The 20,355-nt window shown below is 37.9% G+C and overlaps 1 protein-coding gene across 3 annotated transcripts in view; it reads right to left on the reverse strand.

Moving 5' to 3' along the window:
• CDK6 (cyclin dependent kinase 6) overlaps positions 1–20,355 on the reverse strand; it is a 140,811-nt gene that overhangs the window by 101,136 nt on the left and 19,320 nt on the right. For all 3 annotated transcript variants that reach the window (XM_069859633.1, XM_069859634.1, XM_069859635.1), the window contains exon 3: positions 9,594–9,729. In XM_069859633.1, the coding sequence (XP_069715734.1) occupies positions 9,594–9,729 (136 nt within the window). The remainder of the gene's footprint in view (positions 1–9,593; positions 9,730–20,355) is intronic.

A 20,355-nucleotide genomic window follows, 5' to 3' on the forward strand; every position in this document is an offset into this window, starting at 1 on the left:
CAGAAGGATTTGACCCATAGCTGTGCTCTGGAGTTCCAACACTAGCAAATATTACAAAACCACATCTGCTTTATTAAAACTACAAATAAATTAATCATTTTAATTTCTACATATTTTCCCTTACTGTCAAACCAAGAGCGAACAACAAACGGTATTTCTCTTATTTAACTCATGTTTCCTTCTAAATTTTCTCTGTTCTTGCAGTTGCTTGCGAACTTACTAGTAACGTGTGTCTTTGCTTAGACTTCTTAAAAAGAACGATATTCTCAAAATAGAAGAAAGATCATTTTATTTCACTTTGAAAGCTGAGAAACCTGTAAAATGAACCATACACTGATTACATGGCATTGATATATAAAGGAAGCAGTTGTGTAAATGTGTGAAGTGCCTGTGGTAGGGAAACAGCAGAACAGAGGAGAAGCACTATTTTAGACAAATAATGCTGTTGTAGGATCTGATTATCATGACTCATGTTTAACAAGGTACTGCGTAAAGGCCAGCCAAAAAGGACCTATTATGGTGGGCACTATGCAGTCAAGGGTTTTCACATAGTCTTTTGCATTAAAATCTCAGCAATAAAATGGACAAGACAGACCCCAGGTGGAGAAACAGTGTGACAGTTACATGATATTAGGTTTTTATGGGAGTAGAGTCAGTTAAGGGGATAAGCAAAATGCAAACACAAGTGACAAAAAAATTCTGGAGGGAGGGAAAGAACAGAGCAGAAAAGTGCTATACTGTGTAAATACAGAGTGAAAGGTGAAAAAATGTAAGTGGAAGGAAGGAAGGAAGAAAGGAAGGAAGGAAGGGCTGGAAACAATGAGATTAGCAGAGGCAGAGAACATTAAGTTGAAATCACTGGAAACTCTCTTGAGCATCAGTAGTTTTGACTTCGGTTGCTTCAGCAGCTGAGTGTAGCTGCTGATGCCACTGGCTGGTGCTTATCTGCACTATTGTCCCAGTTGCCACAGAATACGAAGCAGGGAGGAACCACGTCTGTTCTGGTATCTGCAGGGGCAGGGGGGACAGGGGCTCTCCATGTGTCTCTGATCCAACACACTGAGTAGGAGGGAGAGGCACAGACTCGGCCGGGTCCCATTTTATTCTTTCCCTATGACTGTAACAGCATTCATTCCAGCTCAGCTGCATCTTATCATGAGCTGAAACATAAGTCTATGGGATGGACTCCAGGAATCAGCAGATATATGTGTCTGTCTGTCTTATCTACCTACCTACCTATCTCTGTGTGTCTGTGTGTGTATGTGTATGCATAGTGTGCCTTCACATGAACGCATATAAAGGCAATATACATCAAACCACTCCCTATGCACAAGGGGAGAAATGGTGCTACCCCTTCTTATACTTTTGAGTCTTCTCTAAGCACCTGAAGTGCCAGTTCTAGCCTCTTTTGGCCCACAGCTATTTTGAGATCATGAACTTCATAGATAGTAGAGTGTTGATCATCAAGTTTCATTTCCCTCCCTCTCTCTCATTTGCTCAAACAGCAACATTTTTTTCTGCAAATATGTTAGAGGACTTTCACAATAATTATATATCTATATGCATGTCTGCTTGTGTGCCTATATACAAATAATCTCTAAATTCTTAAAGCTAATTCTATGTTTTACATATGAAGACACGGAGTTAAAAAGAATCCATTCTTATCCATTTGTATGGGACTTTACTCCGCAAAGGAAAAGCAACCAACCCAACGTATCTTGATTAAATCACTGAAGTAACATGATTCAAATTAATTTTTACTGTAGGATATGATAACCTGCCTATTCACTGGCATAAAAGTACTGAATACAGCTAGAGCAAAACTATTAAAATTCTCTTGGAGTGGAACAGAGAAAATAGTTTTATAAAAAAATATCTTGTTTGATTGGTATTTTACCCTCTATTAGCTATGAGTTGTCTGTGGCCAACTTTTGAATTATTCTACACTACAGTTGTACATTTACTGAGAATAAATATGGACACTTCTAGAAAACCCTGGTTTAGAGAATTTGAGCTGTCCTAACTTAGGTTGGGTGAGATGGGAAAGGTATCCTGCCACAATGGTTCTTGTTCCAGATCAGCTGAGCTAAACCCTTAGAACCTTGAGTTCAACAAGAAAAAACTGGCCAGGTTTCCCAAATACCTACCTTGCAATGATTTGTGTCTTTCTGTTACCTCCTCTTCCCCAAAGTTGTGTGCTTGCTTTGGGGTGAAGTATAGCTTTGTGGGTATACAGAGGCATAGACACCTGCTTTTTCTCCAGTGCAGAAGCTACTACTAAGAAACTGATTCCTATCAGCCCCCATAAAAATCAAGAAAGGCTCTTTGATTGTCTCCTCTTTATCTCACATCTGCTGCAGTTCAACCTTCAAATTACTTGTCAAAAGTAACATATGGCTTCTAAGCAAAATTCAGAATCCAGATATTTGAGTCTATTGTTCTGCCACTGCTTTATGTTCACCATGAGCTACAACAGCTTTCTCTTAATTGCTTTAACTGTGGCATCTCATCTTTGATGGAGAGACTCTGAAAACACGAGTTATACTTCTGCTGATCACCAAAGCAGGATTTACTTGCAGAGCAAGTTGCGCCTACACAACACCACTAGGAGACAAAGGAAATGATCTTGAAAACACTCCCCTCTCCAAGAACTGCCACTGACTGCTACAGAACAGAACCATACATGGTGCGTGGCAGTCTAGTCCCACTTTTACATCTGTTTGAGCATTATTCCTACCATGTGCTCCCTTTCTTTCTCAGTGTCATCAAAGCATTTCACACAGAAATAGCTACCACAGTGATATTCCAATATCCAGTAAAAATCCAGTGTTGCTAATAATCCAAGAGCATCTCAAGGAAACCCAGAGCAGAAGGATCCATAAGCTTACTTTTGCATCACATCAACATCCAACTCTGCAGAATTAATGAGCTGATAGCAACACTTCATGCTCAGTGTTTGTTAATATTGCAATTTTGCAATGACTTGATCACAAATACTATTCCACCAAAGGCTCAATCTCCACCCCTGCCCACAATTCAGAATCTCTTCAGTTTCTTCATTCCCTTTGACTTTCTGAATAAAGATGATTTCTGTCCTTCCATCTATTGAAAACAATAGCTTCCTTTGGATTTCAAAATGATGTGTCCCTTGGGGCCCTACTGGGCTACATTGCTGCCTTGAGAGTTTTGGTCATAAAAGAAAAGTAGGTTGAAATGTCTATTTAGAGTCCTTGATGGACATCTTTTCACAGTGACATTTCCAATTCACTGTTATTATTTTGGAAGACTAAAATCATTATTTCAGGCAGGTTGCTTTCATGCATTATGCTACAATGTTGCTTAACTGCTTTCCAAACTGGAACAACTGAAAAAATGTGAAGCGCTACAATGATTTTAAATCACCCTCATCAGGACAGAATGATTTAAAATTATTGGAGTGCCTTACATTTTTATGAGCTCTCTGTTTGCGAGCGATGAAGGTCCTGGCAGTCCTGGGCTGTGGCACTGCAGAAAAAACACTGTACATAGTAATCAGTTTGAAAATATTTGCATTTCAATTTGGAAATGGTAGGGATTTGGAGATATTTAATGCCACAATAACTAAAATCAGTGGCTGTACACTGACGATAAAAAGATCCATGCTAAAGAAGTAACTGTGTGGATGCAATTTTGTATTTTGTATCACCCTGTGTTCAGCAGTGTCTTCATTCGAATCCTGACTTCTGCTACATCCTGGTTCAAGCCGTGCATTACTATGTGTACCACTGCTCCAAAGGAAAACTGGCAGCGTCTCCACATGCAGCACAGTATGGGGAAGAAATGACAACACCTGCAGCAGAGAGAACCACCTCCATCTGGAGAATATCCTCTTTTTAAGGTTTAGTTCTTTCAGATCTGCCACTTGTGCAGGGCATCTGCTCTCTCTCTCCTGCAAGCCCTCCATGCAGCAGTCCAACCCCTGGTAGCAGGATCTCAGGGAAAAAAGTAAAGTATTTATTCCACAATGATATATCAGTTCAGTCCTTTTGTTTTTTATTTATTTATTGTGGTAACCCTTTAATTCATAGTATGGATTCAGAACAGAAATTATTGCAAAGCAGTCCAGAAAGAATAAGGTAAGCATCATTTTACTGAAGCTAACGGATTTACACCTCTTACTATCAGTTAAGGATCTGATCCATTATGTCTGGACTCTAAATTCCTCATTAAGTTTTGTTTCTTTGTTTACCACAAATGTACTGGAAGGAAATTGTAAGTAACAGCTCTTCTCTTAATATCTTTCTTACTAATTTGAGTAGGCTCTTTGTTTTTAGAGACTTTTAGCTTTGATGTTGTTAAAAATGGGCACACTCTGAAGACTCTTAGTGCTGGTTAATCTGTTTTCCTGGAATATCTTGTGTTGTTTTCAGAACTGCATGATTGTGTGACATCTGCTCCACCACTCATATGTGATAAACCGAGTAGGTGCAACTGTGGCAGATGTTTGATGACTCACCTCACAACACTGAACATTGGTTTGCTTTCTGAGGAGCAATATCTTCATATTAATTTTGTAAGAGTCTTGCAAAGATGTGACTGGTCTGCGTGGTTTTTTAGTAGGTAACGTAAGTTACAGGAAATGCACACAGATGCAACAGCTACGTTTATTCTAGCACTGGGGGTATTATTTCAAAATTCAATTTATGGGCTACTATCAGATAAATCAACAAAAAGAAATTAGGTTCTCTGCTGTACTGGCCAAAGTTTTAGCCATCTAAACAACAAAATTAGGATCCCTGAATCAGAGAGAGCTCTAGGCTTCCAACGCAAAGGAGAATAATACCCACAAAAGCCATTTATTTGCGAGAGGAAGCAGGAAACACCAAAGAAAAAGATAAACCTCAAACACTGCTCTCTGTTATTTTGGCTGCCCTGTTCCAGGCTGTGGGGAATGCTATGAAGATTCACAGATCATAGACCTGGGTAGATGGTCATTCCTGACTCTTCTAATATCCCATGATAGATAACGTATGCACATGCTATACCAGAGACTTCTGTTCTGTTCCCTCCTCTATTGACTGCCACTTTGAGACAGGAACAGCCCAGTTAGCATGTGTAGCTTCTGTACGCGAAGTTCTTATCAGTTGTAAGAAAACTATTGCAATAAGCCACAAAGTGACTTACACTGACATTACCTTACAAAATTAACTTTGTTCATTCCTAAAATGTCAGAACCTCAGGAACAGTTTACTATTCCTGCTCATTCTGAAAGATTCCTTGGCCTAGAAGAACAAGATGACCGAAAGGCACTTCAAAGGGCCATTCCTAAAAGACATAATTTACAGCTCTATATACCAAGCCATCACATGCATATATTCATTTAAAGATAAATATTGTTATATACATTGCAGTAGCTTAGGCATACCAAGTTTAAATTGATGAACATCAACTTTCTGGATGCTGATGATTTCCACATTAGAAATGTAATTAATTTCATAACAACCATATCCACATCCAGATCCTTTAGGATCAAACAGCATGCCAGTCTCACAACCGTATAAAAATGTGACTACTCAGCTTAAACATAGAATCATAGAATCACTGGATCATTTAGGATGGAAAAGACCTTCAAGATCATCAGGTCCAACCCTTAATCGAACACTGCCAAGTCCACCACTAAACCACGTCCCTTAGCATCGCATCTACACATCTTTTAAATACCTCCAGGGATGATGACTCAACCATTTCCCTGGGCAGCCTGTTCCAATGCTTGACAACCCTTTCGGTCAAGTAATATTTCCTAATGTGCAGTCTAAACCTCCCCTGGCACAATTTGAGGCCATTTCCGTTTGTACTATTGCTTGTTACCAAGGAGAAGAGACCAACACCCACCTCACTACAACCTCCTTTCGGGTAGTTGGGAGAATGATAAGGTCTACCTTTAACCTCCTTTTCTCCAGACTAAACGACCCTGTTCCCTCAGCTGCTCCTCATAAGATTTGTGCTCTCAACCTTAAAGACTAACCACCAAAATGCTTTTGTGGCTTGTTAAAGTTTTTGTTTTCAAAAAAATCTTTCTGTGGTAGGGACGTGTCATTCCCATTTCCGCTACCCTTACGGCAACTAACAAAAGTTCTTAATGAGCCAAGGATCTTGGAGGCTCAACTGCTAACGCCATTAACACTACCAAAGATCTTTGTATGACTAACAGCTGTGTCCTAAGGAAACTGAACTCATACCTTCCATATCCAAATAAACTGCCCAAAAGTTAAAGAGTATCCCAGGAAAAAAAGAAAGGAGGAGACGATGGGTTGAGAGGAAAGAAGGAAGATATTGTCATTGCTGATTCTGATTCATTCCGTATGTAACAAATATTAATCAGGTCTGACGGAATGTAAGCCAACAAGGGTGAGTACTACTGTAATGCAGCAGTTACAAAGATATATTAATTAGATTAAGGGCTTGAGCATAGTTCTCTTTCAAAGGTAAATGCCATGTTCATGAGCATTTGCAATCATGTTCTCTACCCTTCTAGCCTCAAGTATAACCCATTAGAAAATGGAAGTGCTTCAGCAGAAAAGATTTAAAATATATGAACTCCACCTAGAATAACCTAGAACTCAGTAGCCAGAGTGATAGCCACAGAAATGGGCTACAGCACTCACGCTCCTGGCAACAGGGAGGGAAGTGACCAAGTGTGCCCTACATCCTCTGTAAGTATCCCCACCACCAGGCAATGTCTCAAAGGGAAACTGCCTCTCTTCTATAATTTTATGGGCACCTGTGGATATGTTCCTAGAATGCCTTCTAGGATGCCTCCTCCTGCAGGGCATCAGACCTTAGAAAGACACTGCTGAGCAGCATCAAGACAAAAGTATTAGCTGTGTTTAAGTGATTGGTAGCATTAGTTTCTCTGAACTGCTACAGTCTGACTGCTATCTGCAAAACATAAAAGAAATTCTTAAAATGGTACCAGCGTCACTTATATTCCTTGACATGTGAGAACTAAAAAAACCAGCATGCCCCAAGCCAGCAAAAATTAGTTTCCCTCCCCCATATTGCATGTAATGATTGTAATTAATCCACACAGAAAAGAACTTTTGGGGCTGACACTTCTCTCATAGTAATTTTATGCCATTCAAGTTCCACTAACAACTGCTGAGTTTACACCATAGGGCCAAAGAGGTATATTAGATTCTTCAACTTCAAGCTATCCAGAGCTTACTTGGATCATTTGGCACCTCTGTGTTGCTGACACATGCAGAACTTTAACAGATGGTCTTACAATACCAGCAGTTGTTTTGTACTATGCTAGCAGAGAGGGGCAACACTCTACACAAATTGTCCCTGATTTTGGAAAATAAATGAAGTACAAATCCATATTAATCTCAAAAGCCAAACTATAAAAAGTCAGATTAGTCATTTAACTATGTATGTGCTCTGGGTTAAACGCGCAGCTGCTGCAAAATGGCAATATTTCCTTGCAGCCAGGAGAACTATGCTTTGCTTCAATTTCTACCAGGAATATCCCTAAAGACTGTCTCATCAGAAAGGTATTGAAACGCATTAGGAATAAGCCTTGAGACTCTTTCTTGTGTGATTAGCCTTGACTATCAGCAAGACTATGTCCATAAACTGGGTGTTTTCATATGAATTGTGAAGCAATAAGATGTAACTTAAGTTAACTGAATCTCTCTTTTTTCCCCTTGCCAAACAGAATTCAAGAAATAACACATCAGCTACTGTGCAAATGTTGATATCAACAGAGAAGACCAAGTAAACAGCAATTTTACATTTTTCCTCACTCATTTAAAAAGAGCTGCACATACCACAAACTAAATTTTTGATTCAGTAATTCCACTGCCTGCAGGGGAACTTGCACAGAATTGCTCCTCTTTGTTTCTGTGTAGCTAGATTTTTCTCTTTTTGGTACAATACGCACCAAATTATCAGATAAGTCAACTGGTTTGAACTAGTAAACCATGTATGCAGAACCATGCTTTTCCAAAGCAAACCCAATGATTTCCTTCGCTAATATATAAGGTCCATGAAATATATGCTTACACATACATATTACAATCTACTAGTGCAAATTCAGAGCAGGGTTTAGAAAATCCCGATTTTTTTTTTAGTCCAATGCTCACCTCTTCTATTTGATTGAAATGAAACATAGCTCAAAAGATATTTCAAACTGAGATTTCAGAGGTTGGGTCACTCACTTCCCTTCCATTCCAATGCTTTCAGTTAGATAATATGTCAATCCCCTTGTATGTTACTTTCACAATGTTAGTTACATTGAAATACAGTTCCCTGAGGTAGCTTCAAAGCCCTAGAAGGAAGCAGAACCCTAGCAGCATTATCATAAATGCCCTTCAAACGCAAGAAGTACATTCCAGTCTTCTGCTGGGACTGAATCAAAGTTGTATCTTTTTTTAAAAAAAATATAATTTATCCACTAAGATTGCTTAAAAAACATAATTGCTGGAACTGACTGATGTTATATATTTGTGACTTTGGCACAAGTGAAAAGATCTTTATCAGTTTTATGTCTAATTTTATACTGAAAGATCAAACAGCTCTTGAGTTTGAAGCCATTAACAAAAAAATATTAAAACAACCACATTTCAGATAGGTTTCACGTTTTCTTTTCCTCCCTCAGGATGTTTGCCAGACTAAGATGGCACAACATAATTCTAGAAAGTACTTATACAAATACAGGATAATCCATCTCTGAAAGCATAAATTATTTCTCCTTATGAAAAATAGAAATAAAATGAAAAAGAAATACTAAACAGACATAGTCAAAATGTAGGAATGTCAATTCCAGGCTTAAACACTGTTTGTTGTTAAACATTCCAAGCTATGATCCTCAATGTAGAACTTTGCTGTGAAATTCCCCAGAGAGAAGAGGAGTTGGTACATATATTATAGTACCAATAATGCCCTACTCTGAGAAGATATCCTCCCTTATGGATGCAGAACATGAGCTACCACAATGGGAAAACTTCATGATCGGCCTTCAGTTACTGAGAGGAGAGCCCTTCCAGCTTCTACAACACCTCTTCCCTGAGCCCATCCACTGTAGAGCTCACCACAGGTCCATGATGAACCCTTACAGCTCTTGGGACATATAGAAATCTTTTTGGCAAGAGGGACATGAAATGAAAGGATTCTCCTGAGGAAACAAAGAAAAAGGGAAGGGGACAGGAGCACAGGGTTTATGTTATCCATTCTAACAATATCAATCACTCTGCCACATGCCTTCTAGGGGAGGTTCAAGCAGTCTTGGATTAAACAATAATGGAATGATCTGCCTACAGATGCAAGAGAAGGTCTTTATTAATGATTTGGAACACTACATGTAGTAAACCAGTCAAGACTCAGAGGATTTATAAATCTAAGAGAGAAAAAAAACAAATCCAGCATTTCTACAAAGAGAATATATCTGGTTTTGAACATAGATCTTTCTGCTGCAATTCATATCTCAAAATGGGAATCACTCAATTTTTATATGACAAAATCCCATGGAATCAAAAGGCAGTTTTTCTTCATGATTAATCTTTTTGCCCTTCCTATCTACTATTTTCTGAAATAATATCCCAAATCTTAAATACCTTTATAGTTTCAGTAGGCACTCCAGGCTCTGGAACTTTTTCCAAGTAAGTAGTCAAGTCTTGATCCACATGTTCAAATACTAACGTTAACTTGGTCTCTCTGTCTGTTCGTGACACGGTGCACACATCAAACAGTCTGACAGGAGGAAAAGAAAGGAGGCGGTAAGTATACAGGAACTAGTACGGAGATAAACACCTTGCAGCAAATACATGTCTTTTAAAATTTCTTACAGTATACAGAATGGAAAAAAGAGCTTTCCAAAGGTAAAACAATCTTTCAGTTCTTGATTCATCAGGTAATGACTGATACATCATTATTAACACATTTCTCTTTCACATATGGATTCTGAAGTAGGATTAAGCATTGAGAATTCATCAGCTGTTCAAAGTAAAAGAATTACATGAAAAGAAAACATTTTTTGGACAGACCAACTGGAGTTAATACAGAAAATTATATTTATCCATATTCTACGCTGCATCACTTATACTAGTTTTAAAAAAAGAGTAACATTTTTGAGAAAAGACAAATACCAGGTGTTTGCATGCAACTTCAGTGTTTACCTACACAACTCCTGTGTCCACCTTTATGGGGCTTTAGAATTAAATCTCTCTTGGTAGAAACAGAATTTTTGTGCTAATTACTCTTGCAAGCTCTTGGACACAAGGAACACCTTCAGATTCAGGGTAAAGTCTGGAAAAAAGCTTTTTGTCTGCTTCTCTCCTCACTTTCTGTCATTCTTTTACTAGAATTTATCATTTCACCTTGTTGCACAACATCAAATTCAAACTTATTTGCAAAGCTCTTCATAATGTCACATTCCTACCTGATTACCACTTTCTATTTTTTCTAATTGGATTTTTCCTCATCTTCACCTTTTTATCTTTTTCAGAAATGTCTTCCCATTTCTGTGCTTCACATCTACACTCACACCAGTGACTTTCACTATCCTTCCTCAAGTCTCACTTTTATAAAATCACAATAGGAAACCATCTTACAGGGAAGGTTTTGCTTTTGTTCCCTGCTCACATACTTTACTAATGTGTTTATTCATTTAGTTTTGAATCGTACACATCAGATTGCCTTTTTCTCTGAAGTGAGGCGGAAAATCAATCACTACTTTTATTAGTTAATAGCAGATTTAAGAAATGTATGAATATCGTTATTGAGAAAAATTCTTTAAACTGAAGAATGTATCATTGCTAACAAACCAAAAGTAGTGTTGATACTACTGCTTATTTGGGTCAACATCATAGCAGTTACATGGTTTTATTACATGTATCTTTCATCCTCTTGGAATACCTGCCTCCTTACATTGTGTAAAGTGCAGGATTTCTGATAACATTATCAAGTAATATTTTTAGTCTTTGTCCTAGAACTGAAGGCTTTATACGCAAGATCTGTAGACAACAGATCATGCACAAAGCCTTGGGGGTCACTGCCTTTCAAAGAGCTCATCTGACAAACAGAGTACGGAAACACTTTGCGTTGTTACTTCTGACCTTAAATCTCAGAATACTTCACAAGAGAAGGGAAGATAAGAATTGGCACAACTATCTGTGAAGACTGTAATCAAGATTTAAGAGTGTATTATGCTTCAATTGAGAGGATATAGATTAAACGTGTTAATCGCATATCCTAAATAATTGGTCAGACACCTAGAAATTGTTTATTAGCCACCATGTTTTCAAAATGGCTGCATGCATATTTCTTTTCAAATAAAAGTAGTGTTTCAGTGAGCAATAATTCAAGAACCAGAGTTACAGATTACGGAGAAACTGTCACCCTATCTAAAAGGGTGAAAAAAATTATTTTTAAAGAATTCAATCTATATTTAACCTGTAATTACCATGTGAAAAAATATTAATTAAATTATTATGGAAATGTATTGACTGTAGCAGCAAATGTCTTGGCACATTTCTCATAAAGACAAATACTGTTCTCTTTATGATTCCTGTACTGTGGTGTATATAGAAGATAGGTGCCCTGTACACAGATAACCAGTTTTTGTGAAAAGTCACAAACTTTCCTGAAAAGTGAAATTTGCTGGTATTTGGCTGGAGGTTAATAATCTGCAATATATTTATATAAATCAATGTGGAATGTAGCCGGACTGCATATAACCCGAACACATGCAAATAGAGAGGAGCCAGACAGGTCTGAACATCTGAACATAAACACTGGAAAATATTTCCACTGTATGATTCCTTTGTGTTGACCTACATTGAACTAAAAAATGTTCTAAAACACCTTTCTTGCCAGATATTTAACTCACTGGCAAAATTATCTTTTCAACTATAGCAGAATTATAATTCAAGATAAAAAAGGAAAATTATTTCACTGTATAGAAAATAAAAGCAACATATAATTTACAACTCACTGTAGAGAGTAATGCTGATTCTCTGTTTAATTCATCTGTATGTGGCTTATTTTGATTCTGGCGTTTTCTGGCACAGCAAAATAGAGAACTCAGAGGAGAGCAATTCTAGTCATCTATTACCGAGTAATATATTATCACTGAGTAGTAATATTATCTTTCCCTTTTATACACCCTTTATGTAAAACCGTAAATGCTTTACTGTTAATAATAAAACTCCAGATCCTGGACCAGGTTAAGTGGAAGTACATTATTTACTCACAGAAAATACAGCTGCTGCCTCAGAAAGACAATAATTTAAAACACAGCTATATGAATTTTTGATATTACAAGAAAACATCTGGCTTTGCATGTGCTAATCATTCTTGAAACACAAGAAAGACACAACTTTTTTTTACTTGATAGTTCCTACAGGAATAAAACTACTTTTTATGAGTTATATTATTTTACAACAACTGTGAGAAAATAATCCAAAGAATTGTCCTCTTTAGCTAGGAATATCTTTACTGTCTACACTGTGCACCTCTTGGATTTTCTGTACATGATGGGGTATTTTTGCATGCGATTGCTTCTCTCAAACAAGCAACAGCAAAAAGTCTTTTATTTAAAGAGTTGCTATGTGGACACCATCCCAAGTGAAGTAAATGTACCTCAATTAATACAGGATTTCCATACTGAATACTTTGTAAACACAAGCCCTGCCCTTCTATTGTACTTCCAAAATCAACGTTTGAATTATTTTATTAAAGTAAGATCCGCTATGGGAAATCCTGCAAGTATTTAACAAGATGTTTGGCTCGGAGTCCTACATCGCCTAATGTGTCAATCTGAACTGGAACACTGTTGAATAGACACATACGGAGCATCTGTGTTATAATGCAGACATTTTTTCAAGTTAATTGTACTAAAGTACAAAAAGCTTGTCAGTTATAATTCTTTCTCTGTTTTATTTTGTGTGTCTAGTGCTTAGTGGATCTTACTATAACCTAGCAGAATACCTGCCTTCTTAAAAAAATACTTCATGTTTTTGGATTCAGAAATTAGATGATGTATCTTGAAGTCTCCAGAGTGACTCACAACATGTAATCTGACAAATGCAACCTCATTTCATCTTCATTTTACAATACACAGTCTGAATACTTAATGCTTTTATAAGAAAAGACACAATTATGCCAATTCCTTTGAAAACTATTGCATCTACTGACTGGTACTAATTTTGTAACAGCTTCTACAAAGTCCTTTAACGTTATTGGACTTGCTTTTGAGATACTTTGAGAACTGCTATGAAGTAACACATTTTCAAGTGGAATAAACTTTTTTCCCTAAGCAAACAGACAACAGTGATGGACATTAAACCAATCATGCCAAGTCACCTGCAAGAAATAAAAAAAAACAACCTAGATCTGACTGTAAGACCTGGAAAATTGTAGAACATTATTTCTCTTGGCTACCGTAAAACAGATGACTAAGTGCAACTGGAGAATTAGCCAGAGCATAGTCAAAGGGAAGACCAAAGAAATTAGACAGTTGGTGCCAAAGCATCTAAAGACTCACTGTTATTTTTATTGCAGTAGGACTAATCAAACGTCAACACAGATCCATTTACTTTGCTGCTCAGCCACAGCACTGAATAAAAAGAAATTCTCTGCCCTCACAAGTTTTTTGATAACACGGACTTACTTTAATTTATGAAGAGTCTCTTCCTAGGAAGAGTTATTTCCCAGCTTATGCACGACAGAGAGAGAGAACTGGTGCCATTGATTTATGAGTAGCAGAAATATTTAAGAAGACTGTGGTGTGGTAAATAGTGGCACAGTAAGATTCTACAGCTTTAAGGCTTAGAAATCTGGACAAAGACTCAGATAGAAAGTGTCTGGTGGTCTCAATGTAACTGCAAAAGGTATTTAACCACATGACAGAAAAACAGCATAGAATTTACATATGATTGACAGTACTTATGCTAACACCAGAAGTTTGAGATACCAAGACTCTACAGGTCAGGATTGAGGTTTATTGACAAATATGTAGGGAGGAACCTGAATAGGTTCTGCTTTCACTGCCTTTGGCTCAGGTTAATTCCACGAGTCCATAATTTGCAAGGAATGGCACAGAAATTTCAGTCTCTCATACCTAAAAGCATTGAAGAATGACAGTCGGGCATCCTTGAGTCCGAATTTCAGCAGCCGCCTTAGACTCTCCTGTTCTTTGGAAGCCACTCAGCAGCAAGTCCTTTGTTAACCGCAACTTTTTAAACTACACACTCACTGGAAAGAAACCAGTTTTCCTCATACTTTTAATATTAGCTACCTTCTCCTTTCTTGCTTTCGAAAAAGAAAAAGGTGCTGCTAACAGAAATCAGTTTCTACTTGGAATCACATGCACCCAATATATTGTAAAAAAGGGGTCATATTTCAAATGAAGAAGACAATAGCTGGGCAAGTAGAGTGGAACATGTGCATTACAAGAACAATGTCCCATGTAGCAAAACAGGAAATAGATCTTCACACTCTAAAACGTATGACAAAAACTCTTGCCTTTGTTCAGGACACGCTGCTTTGTTTCATCTTAATCAGCAATCACCTACTCCTCCATGTCTCTGAAAGTCGGTATTACAGACATAGATTTTTTCCTGCTCGAACAAGCTTTAGTGAAGTACTAATTATACAAATTTAAAATTTTACAAATCATCTCTAATTTCTGTAAATTCAAAGCATCTCATATTTTAAGTGCATTTTTTCTAGGATAATATTTCTAAAAGCATGCAGTATTGCATGACTTAAGTTTCACTTGCAAAAGCATGATTCTTCAGGAGCTTCCCAATGGGCTTGTCATGCCAGCTGAAGCTGCACTGATGAGCATCCATACTTAGGCTATGCATCCACAGCAGACTGCAATGTAATTCAAAAACACTTAGACCTCCTCAGGTGATCCATCTTAGTACCAGAAGAGTACAGTGGGACAGCACAGCACTGCACGCAGCACAGCATCCTACCCTATTGTGAGCTTCATCCAGGAGCATTCAGATGATGAGAGTCAAACTCGACTAACAGAAATAAGCTTGGATATCTCTACATTGCTGATGGCAACTTTACAACTCAAATCCTTATTCTCTACATTTCTGCTGTGTTCTTGGGAGTCTGTGAACATCATCTTTGCTCCGAGACCCTCCCAGGAAAGAGTAGCAGGATCTCTCCTTGCCTTCAGAAGAAACCTCTTTCAGCAAGACAGCAGAAAAGGGCAGAACATAACATCAGATAAAATAAATAAATTTATCTAGGACAGGCAGATGTTATGCAGATAGATGTATTCAACTCTGCAGTCACTCATTCATCATCTGCTGCACATAGAGCAGAAAAAGCAACTGCAAAGAAGCAATTGCATGATGGAAGCAAGGCAGCAGAAAGATCTGTGCTGGAGACCTATTCCAGCAGAGCCCAGTCAATATTCTTACTCACAGCCCACTCTCAAATGAGATTTAAAAGAAGGAAGGGGGATATTAGGACGACAAGACATTCGTTCATCTGCAAGCGGAGCTTTGTGCTGTAATTTTTTCCAGTTTCTCTCACTTTGTGATGTGGAAAAATTATTTAAAATCCTTAGCTGTATAAAAGATGTTTTTGTTCTTTAAGTGTGTCTGAGGAAGAGAGACAGACAAAGCGACAGAGAGAAATAGATGCTCTTGAAAGAGAAGTAAATAGCACTGGCTAAAGTCCGATAGTGTGGGCTGACTGGGCAAGCTTTCAACGCTCAGTACCGACTGCAGCCCTGACCTGCAACACCCTTGCTTTCCTGCACTGGGCCCCTCTCAAGCAATGACGAGCCTGATGTCTGCTCAGATGAAACCACCAAAACTAATTTTCATTTTCAACAGAAGCCAAGATTTGTGCCCGAAAGATGAGGAGGCCAAGTACATTTACACACTGTGCCACCCAAGTCACTAAAAGATGTAGTTAAAGAGTTTTACTTCAAGGAAATATATGCTTGACAAGACATTCTCTGCACCTCTCTCTGTTCATAGCAACATACTGTCTTATTTTTAAGCCCTCACACTGCTAGTTCTTGTACACCTTCTTTGCAAAACGAAAGGCAAAATGAATTTTCAAAAGGCAAGGACCAGAAATGGACCTGGTAAGGCTCAATAATTTAAGCAATATCCTGCCTTGCAGAATGTCACTTTCAGGACTCATCCTACAGTTTCACCAGTTTTTGAAATATTTAACTCCTCATCAGTCCATTAACAGCTTCATCTCACTGCAATTGATTTTAAATTCAAACTGAACACACATTGAGCAATTGCTGCTACCAAGGAAAAAACGCTAGCCTGCTGGTTCTAACACTCAACTCCTGTGTGCTGCTGTACCAAACAGAATGGCAGATTCTTTCTGCGAGGGACAGGCCAAGTCAACCCCAAATCAGAAAAATAACATGACCTGTTACGAAGACAGTCGTTGACAGATTGTTTAGGATCAGCAATAGCTGTCTGACCTATTCATAGTGCTCTCATGTGATTCTCCAGTACGCAAATGTACACTGCCTTTGACAGTCACGTATACTGCCATAATACAGCCTCCAGTGAGCTGCCACAACCTTCCAGTTCAGAGTACAAATTAAAGATGCTCTGATTCATTAGCAGTGTGTGTGCATCTTTTATTAAGTGTTTCAGATTTTCTGTAGAATACCTTCCTCAGAGCAAGCTGCATTCCTTTTTAAATTCCCAGTATTGCTCAACATGCAAATAAAACTTATGTCTGAACATTGTTTTTGTTTAATTCAAATGAGAGGAGTACAGAAGTTATTCTGAACTCCCAGCTGTACTTGGTTCAAGATGGTATACAACAAAATTCAGCATTTATTCATACGGAGCTCACAGTCAAACTGATTGTTACAGATTCCACATTTCAATTTACATTTTGAATTCACGCTTCTGCCAAACCTACCAGATCTAAATCTAAGTTGATCACCCCTTTCCTAGATTTAAATAAAATCAACAATGGATCTTCAGAAGATTTTGCAACACTATAAATTAGCATTTATTCTTTAGTAGCTTAATAATCTAATCTCTCTACATTTGGGGCTTAATGGTGATGCCAACATATAAAAAATAGTAAGGAAATAAAGCCTCTCCTCTCCCTATAAAAAGTATTCACAGCAAAAAATCAAATGTAGTGCCTGATATTCTGAACCATCTCAAACAGTTCTTTAAATTCTTAATATCACAACAATTTCTGAGGTGTTTAATTCCACATTTTTTTATGTGGTAAGTAATTCTAATGCAATTTTGACTCCAAGTTCTTGCTTTTTAGAGATGCAAGGGGAAACCTAAGGAAAAAAAGCAGGTACTGTAGAAGACAACAGAAGATGTCTAATGTTTTGATGCATTTAAGGTCTGCTGTTCCTGAATGACCTCCTGCTTATTCTACAGACACAATTTTACCAGGCAATGGCAGCTGCACACAAAACTTGTGTTCTGCTTGAATCTGAATTAACCTTTCAGCATATGCTAAGCCCTCAGCAATACAAGTAACCACAGCGTGACTGATAGTACTTCTGAAGGTCACATATAATCATCAGAGCCATTGCTCAAGCAAGGTAGGGGCCTTGCTAAATGGTGCAAATACGCCTGATGATGTTGCTGCTACTTCCTAGGAAGAAGGGACAGTACATGCAGCAGCTGAAAGAAGCCCAAAGCTGGTATGGTGACGGTGATTAAGGGGGAGAGAGAGCGCATTAGGGGCACAAAGTCTTGCTGTGGTACTTTTACTGGCATTAACAGTAGTTCTTCCTAAGATCCTCAGAAAAATCTTGTTCTAGTGATTAGTGAGATACTGACAAATTATAGCCTTGTAAGAAAATACACTTCTGCAATGCTTCACTAGTAGAGATGGGACCAAATGGTCTGTGTTTTTCAAAGAAGAAACAAGAGCTTACTTTTAGAAAGGGAAAACTTCCATGATTCAACAGTACTCTGAACTCCACTGCAAAAGCAAAGGAGCAGGAAAGTAGATGGGAAAAATCCTAAATTAAAATAAAAGGCTAAATTGGCTGGAGTTGATGATACTGATGTACACAAAGTAAATAAACAGCATACATGTTAGTAAAGACAGCTGATAATTTGAAAACCAAATTAATTCTTTTTAGTGCTTTGAATTGTTTTGTTCTAACGTATTCAAGGAATTATTAAGGAAATCTGAATGCTTTTTAATGCAACATGCTGTATATCCATGTATTAAACAGAAAGCAATTATTATACACAGAAGTAAAGCACGGTAAAATGTTGTGTGGTTCACTGTCATGCCCATTTGTTTATATTTGGGTTTATGATGACGTATCATTTTTTATGATCATGGCTCCCTAGATGACATTATAGCAAAGAAAATCCTTGGTAAGAGAATGAAACAAAACACCACTCTGGGAAATCAGGTGCAAACTTCCTAGAGAGTCTGTTTGTTTATTGCTATGACAGTGCAGTCAGTTGACTAACACAAGTTTTGAGCAGTATTTTCTGAAATAAGTTTTGGTTTGTCAGTACAAAAATGTGATTACGGACTGTGCAGAGAAAAGGAAGAGTACCTGTCATAAATATTGACCTTGCACTATCCACTAACCCTGAACTACCAAAGAATTTACACTGTGCTTAACTTCCAGCATGCAAATAACCTAAGTGACTTCTAAGGAGTGTATATCATATAAATCTCCATCTCCATTATACGGCTAGTATTTTTGAGAAATGAAAGCAGAGAGGGAAAAAAAAGAGAATTCATTGTCCATGCATGCTCCTGAATGTGGCCATACATCTCTGAAAATGACGTTAATGATTTATTTCAGAGAGTTCATCACAATATTTGTTTTTCCTTAAATTCCAAAATGAACAAAACCATGAACTGTTTCTCTCGAAGTCTTCAGCTGGGGGACTAGAAATATGAACAGTTCTTGTTATCTAACAAATGGAAACAGCATTTTAACACCAGATATTTAAACCGCATGAAAACAAGTTTTAAAAAATGTCTTAATCTGTTGAAAGAATCTGTTTATAGATTCACTAGAACTGCTCAAAATTTCCTGAAAATGGACCAGACATATCCACCCACCTCCAACACAAGCAGAGTGGTTAGGCAGTGAATGCAGTTGCCACATTCAGCAACACACTACGAGAAAATCCCAGAAGTGTCTTACATTTTGTGTGTTGAATTCCACACACGCTTGTCCTGTATGGCGTTAAAAGCCATAAAAATAGAGATGCAGTTCATAGTGCTTTTTGGCTACACTTGATATGGGGAATTACCTTGATCAGGCTTTGATGCCAAATGTATTCCCAAGAAGCCCGTATGCCGTGATGGCAGGGGCACCATTAACTATAGACAAAGGGAATTTCTCCATTCACTTCAGCAAATCCTGGAAAGCAGAAGAGCGAACTCAACTGACCTCCCAGCAGCACTGTACCGTGTTCTGTCACCACCACTTGCCATGCTACAAATCACATCTCATTTTCTCAAAAGTAAGTAGCATGCAGGTGATTTCCAAAACTCCAAAGACAAAGGCAATTGCTCACATGGATAAGAAAAACAAACAGGATTTGGCTAGGTTTTGGGAGGCTGCCAGATTCATGCACCTAAATATTGCAGTCCTCATTATAAACTGCATTCTAAAAGAAGAAATGAGCAGCAGAGAGTAATATAAAAGAGAAAGAAAATAGTGAGAGGATACTATTCTTAAACCAAATCATCAAAACTAAGGGAATACAAAGTTAAGATAACACTTAAATTCATCATACACAATGGGCAGATCGAAGCCTTGCAAGAAAACCACAACTCCACTGAATGTAGCTGCCTTTGGCTACACCTCATCAGACAGTTTAAAGGCCATCCATCTATACAACAGCCTAGCAGAGCTCGTGGAGCGCTGAGTTCTCCTCTCAGCTACTGTGGAAGACATACAACTCATGTAATGGCTTCGGTGGTTCACACAGTTCTCCACGTATTCAAGGGAAAGTAGGTTGATTGAATCGCTCTGGGGCAGGATTACTGGCTCTCTCTGCTTGCTGTGGAAGATGCCTAGATGACTACTTTACACCAGACATTGAATTTAACTGAATTTAGGAGAGATGAGTCTTTCTGGGGAAGACTGTAATTCAGATTTTACTTGGTAGGATTCCAGATTATGTTCTATTGATTTTTGAAGATATTTTAAAATATTTCTTCTCACGAAGAACTTAAACCAGAATGAGACAGTCACCAAAAAAAAAAAAACAAAATAGACACTTAAAACACTTCTTCCCTATTTACTCAACCCCCACAGACCAGGATCAGTCCTAAAAAAGCTCTGCACACAGGACTCACATAAGGCTCATGACGTCAGTACATGTATTTAACTGGACTTGGCTTAGGTCC

This window comes from Phaenicophaeus curvirostris, chromosome 6 (assembly GCF_032191515.1).
Source record: "Phaenicophaeus curvirostris isolate KB17595 chromosome 6, BPBGC_Pcur_1.0, whole genome shotgun sequence".
Classification (NCBI taxonomy): Eukaryota; Metazoa; Chordata; class Aves; order Cuculiformes; family Cuculidae; genus Phaenicophaeus; species Phaenicophaeus curvirostris.